This window comes from Chiloscyllium plagiosum, chromosome 12, assembly GCF_004010195.1.
Source record: "Chiloscyllium plagiosum isolate BGI_BamShark_2017 chromosome 12, ASM401019v2, whole genome shotgun sequence".
NCBI classification, from domain to species: domain Eukaryota; kingdom Metazoa; phylum Chordata; class Chondrichthyes; order Orectolobiformes; family Hemiscylliidae; genus Chiloscyllium; species Chiloscyllium plagiosum.
Window position 1 is genome coordinate 82,249,034 of NC_057721.1, and position 16,736 is coordinate 82,265,769.

The window sequence follows — 16,736 nt, forward strand, 5'->3', positions numbered from 1 at the left end:
TGCAACATTTAAGAGGCATTTGGATGGGTATATGGATAGGAAGGGTTTGGAGGGATATGGACGGGTGCTGGCAGGTGGGACTAGATTGGGTTGGGATAGCTGGTCAGCATGGACGGGTTGGACCGAAGGGTCTGTTTCCATGCTGTACATCTCTATGATTCTATAATAGAGTGAGAATGATGGCTGTTAGGCAGGAATAGGATGAGAGAGTAGTACCTTTTTGGGGCCATGGTCATCCGAAGCAGAAGGGAGGATGCAGTCAAGTAAATCAGTAGCTGCATAATAAGCTGTAGTGAATGGTGGCCTGGAACATTTCTACTAAAGTAGACAAGTCGCTGGGCAGCTGCTAGATTTTATTTTTTCCAATGGTGAGAAGTGGACATTATTGGTGAGACCAAAATTAATTGATCTTGAGAAGTTGATGGTGTATTGCAATATTGACCATGCACCCACTTCAGAATAGATGGGCCCAGAAGTGTGAGAACAAAGGTGGCCATAACTTCAACGTTGGAAATGTTCTAAGTTCATAAGGCATAGGAGTAGAATGAGGCCATTTGGCCCATCGAGGCTGCTCCGTCATTAGATCATGGCTAATATGCTCTTCACCCCATTTTCCTGTCTTCTCCACATAACACTTCAACCCAATACCAATAGGTTTAGCTTCAGCACTGGCCATCCCATTAATGACCAGCACCATCTCCTCTACTGGGATTAAAGATGAATATGCAAGATAGAAGCAGAAAACCATTGTTACAACATATATTATGAACTAATTATAGTGCTAACTCTACATTCTCACTCACCACCAATAACCTTGGTTACCATGCATCCAGCCAAGTTTTGCATTCAAAATCTCTGCTTTTGTCACCATTTGAGGAAAAACATTCCAAAGATTCATGAGTCTTTTCACCTCTATCGTAAGGCCCTTATTTTCAAAAAGTAACCCCGAGTTCAAGATTCTTCCACAAGAGGAAACATACTTTCTGCAGCCAAACAGTCAAGAACCCGGAGGCTTTAAAACACTCCAAAAAATCATTTTTTAAACTCCTAAACTCCAATGGTTACCAACCTAACCTGTCCAAAATTTTCTTATCAGAACAATTAGTCTGGTAAACATTCCCTAAACTGCTTATATTGTTCCTTAAATAAGGAGACCAATACTGTACACAGTACTCCAGATGTGGTCTCATGAATTCTTGTATAACTGTTGCATAACCTTTTTACTTTGGTATTCAATACTACCTGTTATAAATCGTGACAGGCATTGAGTATAAAAATTTGCAAGTCATGTTACAGCAATGTAAAACTTTAGTTCAAGTATTGGAATATTTGGAGTATTGAATGCAGTTCTGTTCACCACACTTTAAGAAAGATGTGGAGGCTATGAAAAGAGTGCAAGAGAAGTTTACCCCGATGCTGCCTGGATTGGAGTGTGTTAGCTAGAAGGAGAGGATGGACAAATTTGAAATGTTTTCACTGATTATTGGAGACTGATGGGTGACGTGACAGACATATATAAAATTACGAAGGGCATGGATAGGGTGGATAGTCAGAGCCTTTTTCCCAGGGGGGAAATGCCAGATTCTTGGGGGCATTGGTTTAAGGTGAGAGGGGAAATGCTTAAAGGAGATTTTTTTTTTAAACAGAGGGTGGTAGGTGCCTGGCACACATTGCAAGGATAGGTGTCAGAAGCAGATATAATTGCCATGTTTAAGAGGCAGTTGGACAAACACAGGTAGGGGATAGAGCAGTACGGAACACGTGGGCAGACGGGGTTAATATAGTATGGCATCATGGTCAACAAAGACATGGCGGGCCAAAGGGCATGTCCCTAACTGTACTGTTCTATGTTCTAAACAATATCCTGGCAATAGTGCTGAAGGGTGGTGCTTCAGGATTAGTTATGTTTTTAGTTGAACTGCTCCAATACACTGACAATACTATGATATACCAATCAAAGTGGAAAATTACCCAGCCATGCTACTCCACTGAGCATATCGGACATCTCTTCTTTCTATCTTTTCTGCAAAGTATGATTCCTGAAAACCTCGGAGTTTCAATCTTTTACACTGTGCCATTCTTATGCTTTCAAGGGCTTAGACTATCTTCACTTCTCCCTCAGCACTTGTTCCCGCCACAATGCACTCCCCCAAGTACAGATCAGCTTCAATTCGTGCTAGTCACTCATAGTATGGACCTCACTGCTGTGACCAGCCAAAGAACCGTGAGATAACTCCTGGCTGAATGCAGAGATTGTTCAAACGACCAGGCAGCATGCGGTCGGCAGGCAGCCAGCCCAAATTGCAATCAATGGGCAGCAGGTTAATTGTGCATCACGATTTTTGTACAGTTTTTAGAGGCTATGTAATTTAGTTTTTACTTGGTCATTAGAAAGAGACAACTGTTTTCTTCGAATCTCAGTCAGAAGAGGAGGCTTGGAGAAGCTGCCTTTAGAAGTCCTCATTAACACCCACAGGAGAATTTTGGGTCCAGGGTTAACATGTGTTACTGCATGTGGCTGTTTAAGATACTTAAAACGAAATCATTAGCATTACTAAATGACAAATTGTCAAATGTATTGCTGTCTTTAGCTTTATAAAACTGTTTAATGAGCAAAAAGACATGTCCAACATTATTAGTACACAGCTCCTTGATGAGCTGTACCTTGGGGTCCTTGCTTATATATTGCACTCTGTCTTCTTGACTTCTCCAGATATCCCATACTTCTCCCTGACTATTGACATATCCTCTGGGTTTGTGCACATCTTTTATTTCTCTAATTTCATTCATGATTACCTCCTTTTGTCTTGTCGCTTTGTCACTTCTTGTCATTTAATCATCTTCAGTCCTCCACATTCTGGCAAATTTATATAATTAAAAAAGCCTGAATAATGAGGGAGAATTTTTTTTTGACTTGAATACAATAGGCTATCTTGCCTATTGTAAAAATGTCAGGGATAATCCTGTACTCCTAGTACAGTAATCCTCTACACTTGCGCATGCTGCAGGCTCAAAAGGGAGACCTGAAATAAATGCCATGTTCTCAATCAGCCTTTACATCTGCATGAATATATCGGGTTTGTGACAAAGCCACAAAGAGAGCACAGGATTGCTGTTTAAAGGAAAATTCAAATCAATAACAATCTCGTAATCTTCAGTAACTCCATTTAAAACCCATTGAGTTTTTATAAGATTTTCTAAGTAGTGGTAGCAATGAAAAGAATTAGGAAACATGTGCTTTGTTATATTGATTTGTTTCAATTCATTGAGCTAAAAGGCAGTGATAAGCCATTTCCTGGGCAACAGCTTTTTGCTAACAGAGCCTCACAACACAACTAGATGGCACTGCCTAGCTCAGTAATGGAACATGCAAGCCAGTCGCTGTGCTCGCCGCTGCTACCTTAAACTCATTTCACCAACTGGCTTCATCAATCCTGGGATATCAAGTTGATAAACAGGCCACATCTAATTAATAAAGCCCATTAGAAGATGCAAGAATACAATGAAAAGATAAAGGAACAAACTTGCAATTGCATAGCACCCTGCATGATTTCAGGACACCTCAAGTGTTTCAGAGCCACTGAACTACTCTTTCAAAACTGTCGTCAAATGTTGAACTATATAAAAAGTGCAAACTAATTTTCTCACACTAAGCTCCCACAGACAACTAATGGAAAAATACGGCATCTATTTCAGTGCTGTCAATTCAAAAATAAATACTGTCCAGGCATTAGGGAGAGCTTCTAGTTTTCTTTGGAATTATCAGAACCCAAGGAGGGAAACATAATATCAGTTTAACTTCTCTCTGAAAGAGAACACCTTTAATAGTGCAGTACAAGTGTGATCATGTGCTTAAACCTCTGAAGTAGGGGTTGAGGTCACAAATCTCTCAAAGTCAGAAATGCTCTATCCACCAAGCCACGAAAACAATTAACCCTGGCACAGTTTTTCAGAGATAGAATATTCCGGTGAATCATTTCCTTCCCCAGGAATGCTCAGGCCTTATCTCTGCTCCCTCCAACTGTGATCAGCTAATTCTGGGTGTCTAGAGATTTGAATCCTAGTCTCCTAGGTTAGCATTACATCGATAGGTGATCGGGGGAATTACCACGATAGCATACCACAGGCTGCTCCTTGCTGAATGCTGACCAGAGGATTGAGCACGCTCAGCGTGCCTTGAAACACTCAGTAGCTACATCAATCTGCAGTGTCAGTTCAAAAGGTAAGTAGCCATGTGTTTTCAGCTAGATATGGGTTTCATTAGCTCTAGAAAGCCACAAAGACTGCAATTTTCCAATCTCTGGTGACTTTTAAAAGGGTTCCTTTTTCATAATTTAGCAGTAACTGTCACTTTTGAGAAGGAAGGAGTCCAATTAGCAACCAACTCAGATACCCTTTCAACATTTGGCATCAGTAAGCAAAAAAAAATGCAGGACTTCACAGCAGAAGGAATGTTTTCCCAGCTCCATTCGATTTCATAATCTCAAAACATTAATTAATTAATAGAAAATATCCGGAAAAACAATAACCTTTATATCACAGAGACAACCCTGATTGAGCTATGTAACATGTGGAAATGTTTCTTTGATCGGATTACTCCTGTTTCATCTCCCATCCTGCTGAAAATGCTGCGTTATTTTAGGGCTTGGCTTCACAAGCTTTAGAGGAGACTATAATCCTCCACACAATCATGGTGTCCTGTTTAAGCTGAGTTTCTGACCATTTACCTGCACCTGTGAAGAGCACGTCACTGAACAGATTTAAAGATAGTTTTCTAAACACAAAAGGCATCAAGAGATATGAGGAAAGAGATGAGTATGGTATTGTGACGGTGAGTGTTATGGTGGATCAAATGGCTGACATTTGCTCATATTTTATATGTTTCTATTACCGGTACCATCTCCCCTCTGCAGTATTGTCTGGTTTTGCCAGCACCCCCCCACTTGATCATCTCCCCTCTGCAGTATTGTCTGGTTTTGTCAGCACCCCCCCACTTGATCAACTTCTGATGGAGTTCTGATCCCATACCCTGTGTTAGTTTTCAGTTTAATTACTCCAACACACTCCCAGCTGCCTCTTATATGCTACCAAGTAAACTTCAGGTTATCCAAAACTCTGCTGCCTGTATTCTATCTTACAACAAGTCCTGTTAACTCATTACCCTCGTGTTCAATGACCTATAGTAGTTACGGTTTAAATAATATCTCAACTTTAAAATTCTCATCCTTGTTATCCATGGCCTTGATCCTTCCTATCTCTATACACCTACATCTCCCATAAAACGATTCTGCATTTCTCCAATTCTGTATACTTGTGTCACAGAGTTTGATCTATTAATCTTTGCCTTGTTTCAATTCTGTCTCTTTCACTTTCTCCTACCAGCCATGCCTTAAGTTGCCCATACCTGACCTTTCAAAACCTACTATGTTTCGACCAGGTTTTTTTGCCCGTTGACCCTGATATTTCTTTTTGAATCAAAATCAATTCTGACTGTTCCAGAGCGAGAAGATCATAGAATCATTCAGTGCAGAAGAACCCGTTCAGCCCATCGAGTCTGCACCAATACTGGGCAAACACCTAGCCTTCAATCTAATCCCATTTAACAGCACTTGGCCCATAATCTTGAATGTTATGACATACCAAGTGCTCATCCAGGTATTTTTTAAAGGATATGAGGCCATTTGTCTTTACCACCCTCCCAGGCTGCACATTCCAGACTGTCACCACCCTCTGGGTAAAAAGGCTTTCCCTCACATCCCCCCCCAACTCTCCTGCCCCTCATCTTGAACGTGACCCCTTGTGACACCCTTCGACTAAGCAAACAGCTGCTCCTTATCCACTCTGTCCATGCCCCTCACAATCTTGTATACCTCAATCAGATCACCCCTCACTCTTCTCTGCTCTAACAAGAACAACCAAAGCCAGTCTAACTGCCCCATATAACTTACTTTTCCCATCCCAGGCAGCATCCTGGTGAACCTCCTGTGCAATCACATCCTTTCTGTAATATAACAAACCGGAACTGCACATAGTACTTTATCCTTGGTCTCAACAAAGTTTTATACAATTCCAACATTACTTCCCTGTTTTTGTAATTTATACCTTAACTGATGAAGGAAGTGTCTCAAATACCTTTTTCACCACCTGACTAACATTCCCTTCCACCTTCAGAGATCTATGGACAATCAGTCCAAGGTTCCTTTGTTCCACAGATGTCCTAGTGCCATACCATTCACTGAATACTTTCTTGTCAAATTACTCCTTCCAAAGTGAATCACTTCATATTTTTCAAGATTAAATTCCATCTGCCACTTATCTGCCCATTTGTCCAACCTGTTTATATCTTCTTGTAGCCCAAGACACACAACCTCACTGTTAACCACTTGACCAATCACTGTGTCATCTGCAAACTTACTAAACTAACCCACTACAGTCATCTATGTCGTTTAATAAATGACAAATAATAGGGGACCCAGCACAGATCCCTGTGATGTGCCACTGGACGGTGGCTTCCAGTCGCTAAAGCAGCCTTTGTCATCGCCCTTTGTCTCCTGCAACTGAGCCAATTTTGAATCCACTTTATCAAATTACCTTGTATCCCATAAGCATTTGGATTCTTGATAAGTCTCCAATGGGACCTTATCAGAGGTTTTGCTGAAATCCATACAAACTACACTCATCTACACACCTGGTTACCTCCTAAAAAAACTCACTCAAATTTGTTAGGCATGATGAAGCTAATATTCATGATCAAGCCTGGTCTCTCCAAGCAGAAATTAAATGCTCAACTTCAGAATTTTCTCTATTAGTTTTCCTACCACTGATGAGAGATTTACTGGCCTGTAGTTCTCTGGCTTCTCGCCAGGATCCTCAGAGTCATAGATATGTGTATGCGTGGCATGGAAAGAGACCATTCGGCCCAACTAGTCCATGCCAACTAGATATCCTAAATTAATCTAGTCCCATTTGCAAATACTTGGCCCATACCCCTCTAAGCCCTTCCTATTCATATACCCATCCAGATGCCTTCTAAAAGTTGTAATTGTACCAGCCTCCATCACATTTTCTGGCAGCGCATTCCATACACGCATCATTATCTGTGTGAAAAAGTTGATCCTTAAGTTCCAAAGCTTAAAAATGTGTTGCTGGAAAAGTGCAGCAAGTCGGGCAGCATCAAAGGAACAGGAGAATCAACTTTTCGGGCACAAGCCCTTCTTCAAGGGCTTATGCCCGAAACGTCGATTCTCCTGTTCCTTTGATGCTGCCTGACCTGCTGCGCTTTTCCAGTAACACATTTTTAAGCTCTGATCTCCAGCATCTGCAGTCCTCACTTTTTCCTTAAGTTCCAAAGAACATTACAGCACAGGAACAGGCTTTTCAGACCCCCAGGCCTGTGCCAATCCAGATCCTCTACCTAAACCTGCCACCTATTTTCAAAGGATCTGTATCCCTCTGCTCCCTACCCATTCATGTACCTATCTCGGTACAGCTTAAATGACGCTATCGTGCCCGCCTCTACCACCTCCGCTGGCAACGTATTCCAGGCAGCCACCACCCTCTGAGTAAAGTGCTTTCCACACATCGACCTTAAACATTTTCTCCTCTCACCTTCAACTTGTGACCCCTAGTAATTGAGTCCCGCACTCTGGGGAAAAAACCTCTTGCTAACCACCATGTCTATACCTCTCATGATTTTGTGGACCTCAATCAGGTTCCCCCCCTCAACCTCCATCATTCCAATGAAATTAATCCTAATCTACTCAACCTCTCTTCATAGCTAGCGCCCTCCATACCAGGCAACATCCTCTGTACCCTCCCTAAAGCATCTATGTACTTTTTGGTAATATGGCGACTAGAACTGTATGTAGTATTCCAAATGTGGCTGAACCAAAGTCCTGTACAATGTATAATGACCTGCCAACTCTTGTACTCAATACTCCGTCTGATGAAGGAAAGCATGCCGTATGCCTTCTTGACCACTCTATCGACCTGCATTGCCACCTTCAAGGTACAATTTCTCTGTACATCAATTTTCCCCAGGACTTTTCCATTTACTGTACAGTTCACTCTTGAATTGGATCTTCCAAAATGGATCATCTGCTATTTCTCTTACCAACTCTCCTATCTATCTATATTCTGTTGCATTCTCTCACAGTCCCCTTCACTATCTGCTACTCCACCACTCTTAGTGTCATCTACAAACGTGCTATTCAGACCACCTATACCTTCCTCCAGATCATTTTTGTACATCACAAACAATAATGGTCCCAACACAGATCCCTGTGGAACACCACTGGTCACAGGTCTCCATTTTGAAAAACTCCCTTCCACAACTATTCTGTCTCCTGTTGCCCAGCCAGTTCTCTATCCATCTAGCTCATACACCATGGACCCCATGCAACTTCATTTCTCCATCAGCCTACCATGGGGAACCTTATCAAACGCCTTACTGAATTCCATGTATATGACATCTACAAACCTTCTCTCATCAATCAACTTTGTCACTTCCTCAAAGAATTATATTAAGTTGGTGACATGACAGTCCCTGTATAAAACCATGTTGCCTATCACTGATAAGCCCACTTTCTTCCAAATGGGAATAAATCCTATCCTTCAGTATCTTCTCCAGCAGCTTCCCTATCACTGATGTCAGGCTCACCAGTGTATAATTACCTGGATTATCCCTGCTATCCTTCTTAAACAAGGGGACATTAGCAATTCTTTAGTCCTCTGGGACCTCACCCATGTTCAAGGATGCTGCAAAGTTGTCTGTTCAGGCCCCAGCTATTTCCTTTCTCGCTTCCCTCAGTAAGCTGGGATTGATCCCATCCGGACCTGGGGATTTGTCCACCTTAATATCTTTTCGGATACCCAACACTCTCCTTATGCCAACTGGAACAACAGTAATCAAACATCTATCCCTAACCTCAGCATCTGTCATGTCCCTCTCCTTGGTGAATACCAATACAAAGTACTCATTAAGAATCTCACCCACTTTCTCCGACTCCACACATAACCTTCCTCCTTTGTCCTTGAGTGGGACCACCCTTTCTCTCGTTACCCTCTTACTCCTTATATACAAATAAAAGGCTTTGGGATTTCCCTTTTAAATCTTTCCTCTCTCACCCAAAAACTGTGCCCACTAGATCTGGACTCCCCCACCCCAGGGAAAAGATCTTAAATATTTATTCTATCCACACCCCTCATGATTTTATATACCTCTATAAGGTTACATTTCAGCCTCCGATGATCCAGGAAAAATATCAAAGCACATAAGCTATTCTCCTGTCCTCTTGTATCTCTTCTGTGGCTAAGAAGAAATTTAAAATTTGGGCAGTGCTTTTGCAAAGTCTTCTCTTGCCTCTCACAGCAGCCTGGGACACAATTCATCTGGACCTGGAGATTTCTCTAGTTTTGGTCTCCTCACTTAAGGAAGGATGTACTGGCATTAGAGGGAGCGCAAAGGACGTTCACTAAGTTGATTCCGGAACTGAGGGAGTTGGCTGAGGAGGGTAGACTGAATAGAGTGGGATTTAATTAATTGGAATTTAGAAGAATGAAGAAACATATAAAATTAGGAAGGGAATAGATAAGATAGAAGTAGAGAAGATGTTTCCACTGGTGCGTGAAACTGGGACAAGAGAGCATAGCCTCAAAATTAGGGGAAGCAGATTTAGGACTGAATTGAGAAGGAATTTCTTCACCAGAGGGTTGTTAATCTGTGGAAGTCCCTGTCCAGTGAAGTAGTTGGTGCTACTTCAGTAAACATTTTTAAAGGTAAGGTAGATTTATTTTTGAACAGTGAAGGAATTAAGGGTTACGGTGAGAGTGGAGCTGAGTCGACGAAAAGATCAGCCATGATCTTATTGAATGGTGGAGGAGACTCGAAGGACCAGATGACCTACTCCTGCTCCTAGTTCTTATGTTCTTAAGCCTGCCAACACCTCCAATACCTTGTCCTTCCCTTTGTCAATTTACTCAAGCACCTCGCCCTCTTTCTTCATGGGTTCCATTCCTTCATCCTCATTCTCCTGGATGAAGACAGGTGTGAAGCATTGGTTCAACATCCTACTAATGTCCTCTGTCTGCACCCATAGATTGCGCCTTGGTCCTTAATGGGCCCTACTCTTCCCCTGGATATCCTCGAGGAGAAAGTGAGGTCTGCAGATGCTGGAGATCAGAGCTGAAAATGTGTTGCTGGAAAAGCGCAGCAGGTCAGGCAGCATCCTGGGAACAGGAGAATCGACATTTCGGGCATAAGCTTCGGGAAGAAGGGCTTATGCCCGAAACGTCGATTCTCCTGTTCCCTGGATGCTGCCTGACCTGCTGCGCTGTTCCAGCAACACATTTTCAGCCCTGGATGTCCTCGTCCCATTCATACACTAATAGAATACCTTGGGAATTTACCTACTTTTACCAGCCATAGTTTTTTCATATCCCCTCTTTGCTTTCCTAATTGCTTTCTTAAGCTCCATCCGCACTTTCTGTACCCCACTATTGTCTTCATTGATTTGTTCCTCTAGTACCTGCTAAAAGTCCCTCTGTTCCTTCTCATTGTACCCTGAATATCGCTGGTCATCGATGGGTCTCTGGGCTTGTTACCATTTCCTATGACCCTACAGAGAACACACTGGGCTTGTAACCTCCCCATTTCCTTCTTGAATGTACCCCTAACTGCTGCTTTGTGGACTGCCAAATGAGCAGCTGTTCCCAGCTACCTTGGCCAGAACTTGCCTTACTTTACTAAAATCCACTCTCCCAAATCCAAAACTTTGTTTTTTTTTGCAACTTGTCTACTTCTTTCTTCATTCTAAGCTTAAATTATACCACCTTGTGATGGCTACCACTAAAACACTCCCCCACCAAGTCAACACCTTTCCAGTTTCATTCCCTAGAATTAGGTTCAAAACAGCTCTAACCAGTGTTGGAGCTTGTACATATTGGTCTTAAAAGTTTTCCTGTACAGATTTCAAGAAATCCACTCCATCCAAGCCCTTAACACTGTGTCTATTCCAGTGAATGTTGAGAAAGTTGAAATCACCAACTATAATTACCTTGTTATTATTTACACATCTCTGAGAATTGTGCACAAACGGCCTTCTCAATTTCTCACCAACTCTCTGGGAGTCTATAATAAACACATAGCAATGTGACTGTCCTTTGCTTTATTTCTAAGCTCTACCCACAATGCTTCATTCAGTGCTCCCTCCAAGATATCATTTCTTCTTACTGTAGTAAGCTGACTCCTGAATTAATAATGCAATGTCACTTCCTCTTTCATCCCCTGATCTGTCTCACCTGAAAATTCTATATCCAGGAATACTGAGTTGCCAATCCTTTTATGGATACTGTATCACACTTCCAAGTGTCAATCATTACCCTTAAGACCATCCAGCCTCGCCTTACTCTCTTGAAAATCAATTCGGCTGCACTCCCTTTGACTTCATTGCTTTTTTTGCACAATTCTGTGCCCTTATTCTGCTAACAGTCTGTCCTCTTCCTTGCTGAATTAGTTTAAACTCCTCCTAAGATCCGGAGAAAAAAACCCAACACCAGCATCAATCGGCATTTGTGTAGATCTTTTAACATAATTAAAAAGGTCCCCGGGAGCTTCACCCAAATATCAAATAAATTTAGATGTCAAGCAATAACGAAATACTGTGTTAAGTGACAAAGAACCCACATGGGGTTTGGTAATGGTGGTGGTGAGGATGGAGTGGAGTCAGTGGATGGGTGTGCATGCTGAAGTTAACAATGGATTCAGAGTAAGGAGATGCTAGAGTAGATACTAGATGGCAAAATGGCATGGTGAGCAATAAGATAACACAATAATCATCAATCACTCTTTCAGGGTTCTGTCAAGTGAATTTACTCAGCAATTCACAGAGACGCCCTTTTTGCTTCACTATGACTTGATGTGAATCAAAGTAAAACAGAGGAGGATTATCAAGGTCAACAGACAAAAAGGAAGAAATAAAAAAAAGGTAATTCACATGAAGTGATTCTGATTTCACTGACTTCTGGCAAAACTTTCAAAAATATCCATCTGAAAGAGCCCTCGGAGAGTTAATTAGAGTGAGTTACAAAGAATTTGTTCAGCTTGAACAGCAGGATGCTGTCGAAAAGAAAATCTTAAACAGACCTTAGTCAGCTTGGGGTATTTATTATAAAAGTCAAGACAAGAAGCGAAGAGTGAAGGAAGAATATAGTTAACACTAATGGACCAAGAAAGACATTTTCAATTTACTTACTTTGAATAGTTAAAAAGTCGGCTGTCCCACAGCAAGTGAGTGCCACGGGCTCCAGAGTGGAAGAAGCAGTCATCAGTCCCGTCAAACAAGTTGAGACCATCCTGTGTGTTTTTCGATGCATGGCTGTGGACAACATCCAGTAGCACAAACAGTCCCATTGAGTGAGCTGTGTCAACCAGTTCCTTCAGCTCATCAGGAGTTCCAAAGCGACTATGTACACAAAAAAACAACAGGAACATGTTATTTTTCTCTTGTCGCCTTGTTTGCTTTTTAAAGTGGCTGATCTTTATTGCTATCAGGGTATTTACATGTATGCCCTCACAACTAGGCTGTCTCATTTTACTTTTGTGCTGTTGACCAAAATCAATATGGAATTAAAAAACACAAGTTGTGTTGAAGGTCCACAGAAATCATGTGTTCACATTACCTCCAAATGCAAAGCCACATTTTTCACAGCCTCTCACCAACAACAAACCTTCTGTCACACAGTCTCACCAAACTCTCCTCTTCCTCCAATGCCTACAGCTCAGAATAAAAGTTCTACAAACGCTCACAGGTTGAGAATCCAAATCCCAAAAAAAACAAGGCCAGACATCACACTCTGGTCATGAACCAGACAGAGGAATGTCCAACCTCCATTGGCCTTGCAATCTCTTAAAAAAATCTGACAATGAAAGAGTTTTAAAGCACCAAGGGAAGCCATTTCAGCTGTTATATCTGTCCCAGTTATTCAAAAACAAAAGCTGTCCAATTTAGTTTTCAACTCTAATTTGACTTTTAATTATGTCACTTCAACCTTAAGACCATAAGGCATAGGAGTGGAAGTAAGGCCATTCGGCCCATCGAGTCCACTCCGCCATTCAATCATGGCTGATGGACATTTCAACTCCACTTACCCGCATTCTCCCCGTAGCCCTTAATTCCTTGTGACATCAAGAATTTATCAATCTCTGCCTTGAAGACATTTAGCGTCCCGGCCTCCACTACACTCTGTGGCAATGAATTCCACAGGCCCACCATTCTCTGGCTGAAGAAATGTCTCCGCATTTCTGTTCTGAATTTACCCTCTCTAATTCTAAGGCTGTGTCCACGGGTCCTCATCTCCTCGCCTAACGGAAACAATTTCCTAGCGTCCACCCTTTCCAAGCCATGTATTATCTTCTAAGTTTCTAATAGATCTCTCCTTAATCTTCTAAACTCCAATGAATACAATCCCAGGATCCTCAGCTGTTCCTCGTATGTTAGACCTACATTCCATGGATCATTCGTGTGAATCTCCGCTGGACACGCTCCAGTGCCAGTATATCCTTCCTGAGGTGTGGGGACCAAAACTGGACACAGTACTCCAAATGGGGCCTACCTAGAGTTTTATAAAGTCTCAGTAGCACAAAGGTGCTTTTATATTCCAACCCTCTTGAGATAAATGACAACATTGCATTCGCTTTCTTAATCACGGACTCAACCTGCATGTTTGCCTTTAGAGAATCCTCGACTAGCACTCCCAGGTCCCTTTGTACTTTGGCTTTACAAATTTTCTCATCGTTTAGAAAGTAGTCCATGCTTGTATTCTTTTTTCCAAAGTGCAAGACCTCGCATTTGCTCACATTGAAATTAATAGATAATGTGAACAGCTGCGGCCCCAAAACTGAACCCTGCGGGACACCGCTTGTCACCGGCTGCCATTCCGAAAAAGAACCTTTTATCCCAACTCTCTGCCTTCTGTCAGACAGCCAATCCTCAATCCATACCAGTAGCTCACCTCAAACACCATGGGCCCTCACCTTGCTCAGCAGCCTCCCGTGTGGCACCTTATCAAAGGCCTTTTGGAAGTCTAGATAGACCACATCCACTGGGTTTCCTGGTCTAATCTACTTGTCACCTCTGCAAAGAATCCAATTCAGGACACATACCAGAGTTAGAGTGTGTAGACCCCACATCATGACCTGAATAACTGACTTGTAGATGCTAAAGATCCTATGGAATTATCTGAAGGGAAACAAGGAATTCCCTTGGTATCTTGGTTAAAATACTTCCACTAGCAACAAGGTTGAAAATCAAGATAGGAATGAAGATATAGATCAGCACTGATATAATTTTCAGGACTGAGGAGTGGATAGCTTTATAAGAATAGGTTCAGGCCAAACTCAAGTTGAAGGGTTTCCCCATGTTCCTCCTTAATAAGCTGTAAATTTCACTGCTGCTTGTAGTACCTGGTGCAGGAAATGGTTGCTGCTTTTGCCAAATGTCGACAAGTAGTGTGTTTCAGTACATTATTCAGTGTTTTGGACAGGCAACTATCGCTGCACATGAAGGTAAATCTTTTAAAGAGCAGCAGCTCTCTCTCAGCAAGTATATTTAATATACACGTAGCAGCTGATCATAAGGCAAAAATAAAAGTGCCATATAACAACGTTTTCAATTAATCTAATCCTTTCCAGCAGCTTCCAGATCTGGAAATACCACAGAGCGGAGCTTTAGCTTGGTGGCAAACAGCAATCCAGCAACTAGTTGGAGAAGCACAGATTCTGTAAATGGGCCGCTGCCAGTTTCTTACAGTTCACCTTTTTCTGTAATAATTGTGTACAGAAGGATGGGGGTTAGTATTGGCATTTAAGTTGTGTCTTATCACACCTCTCAAAATCATACACTTCACCAACAAGGAATTGCTCGCAAGTACAATTACTGCTCTGCCTTTTGAAACAACAGGATCCCCTCCAGCAGCAAGGTATGTCAATAATAACTCTACTTTCGGTCTGATCAGTTGAAACAGCAACATTGTCCTGGATACTGAAAAAAATACCAACTCTCTTTCAAAAGATTGCTATAGATTCTTTAAATGACCATAAATGTGCACTCAAACACACAAATACATTTGGTTAATGTCTCATTCTCACCTATAATAACATTAAGAATGATGAAGTAATTGTGTGCGATTAAGATCCACTTAATTTACATAGTTACAAAATTTAGGAGAATGGGTTTAATGGGGTCTCAATGAACCAAATTAGCTAAGGGAGAGAAGCAGAGAGTATTGATGAATGGTTCTTTTTCAGATTTGGATTGGGTATTGTACAGATACAGCAGCTTGAATCGAGGTACACAAAAACTGGACATTAAAGTTCTGCATCTGTATTTTAATACCTCTCAGTAGCCTGGACTTGAGTGTACAAAGCATAATTTCAGATATTAGAAATACAAATCTCAGAAATATAAGCAGAGAGGATAATTGTTGCCCCTTATGAATAAAATTTTGCAGGGTGACAGGACAATCTGAGATGTCTATTGAAAAGGATACAAGGTTTATCAATAAACCTTGGTTTTATCAATAAAAGCAGAGTGCGCAACAAGTAGGAAACTGCATTAAATGTTTCTAAAGCTTTGGTTAGATCCTTGTGTAAAGGAAATTTATGAGAATCACATGAGGAATGCAAGACTCTAGTTAGGCAGAAATATCAGAGAGAGTGGGACTATTTATCCATGGCACAGAGGAGATTTAATAAAGATGCTCAAAAATAACAAAAAATCTGAATATCATAGTCCGAGAACAGTTTCAAGCAGTCAGGATATACATTTAAGGCAATTGGCAAAAGAAGCAGATGATATCAAAGATTTCTTTTAATCCTATCAGTTGCTATGAACGAAAGTGGTCGATCAAAAAGTGTGGAGCAAGTAAATTTAATGATAGCTTCTAAAACAGAGTTGCTTAAATATATGAAGCAAAACAGGGTAACGGGCCAAATGGCCTTTGTGTATTTTGCACAATTCTGTGACATCAATCTGTTCATCAACAGGAAGGTTCATCTGTCACTTTTGCTCTTTTTTTAATATAAATTTCAAAAAGCTTCAGGAAGGAAGTGTGCCATGGTAAGGAAAACAGAGTGGTTGGTCGTACCTTGAAGCAGCAAAGAAGCTGGTAACTTGATAACCAAAACTGGCATAGTAGGCATGTTCCATTACAGCCATCAGCTGGATACAGTTATAACCTGCAAAGTAGGAAAACAAAATAACTCTTTGTATTTTGAAATAAGGTTAATTTACAACATCCAATAATTATGTAGTGAAAACAACAAATGCTAGGGATCATAGCAGGTCAGGCAGCTTTCCTGGAGAGACAGCAAGCTAATGTTTTGAGTTTAGATGAAGAGTCATCTAAACACAAAATGGTAGCTTGCTCCCTCTCCATGGATGCTGCCTGACCTGCTGTGATCTCCAGCGTTTGTTGTTTTCAGAACAGATTCCAGCATAGAACGTAGAACATTACAGCGCAGTACAGGCCTTTTGGCCGGTGCATCTTTGCTGTCCACTGTAGTTGACAACTGATGGCTAAATCACTGAATAGTACAGCACAGGAGGCGCCTTGTGCCTCAAATAGCATGCATTAGCTGCTTAAAATAGATGCGCGAGTAGTCCTATTCCTTCTCGTCTTTTTCTAACAGCCATGAAAAATGACCCTGGCACTTAAGCAACTTCACATTCGAAACTGGT

At 41.5% G+C, this 16,736-nt stretch overlaps 1 protein-coding gene across 1 annotated transcript in view; it reads right to left on the reverse strand.

The window, feature by feature from the left end:
- The window catches only part of gbe1b (glucan (1,4-alpha-), branching enzyme 1b), a 611,336-nt gene that overhangs the window by 234,462 nt on the left and 360,138 nt on the right, over positions 1 to 16,736 (reverse strand). The window contains exons 6-7 of the mRNA XM_043701429.1: positions 16,144 to 16,234; positions 12,252 to 12,461 (exon numbers count right to left, since the gene is read on the reverse strand). Of these exons, the coding sequence (XP_043557364.1) occupies positions 12,252 to 12,461; positions 16,144 to 16,234 (301 nt within the window). The remainder of the gene's footprint in view (positions 1 to 12,251; positions 12,462 to 16,143; positions 16,235 to 16,736) is intronic.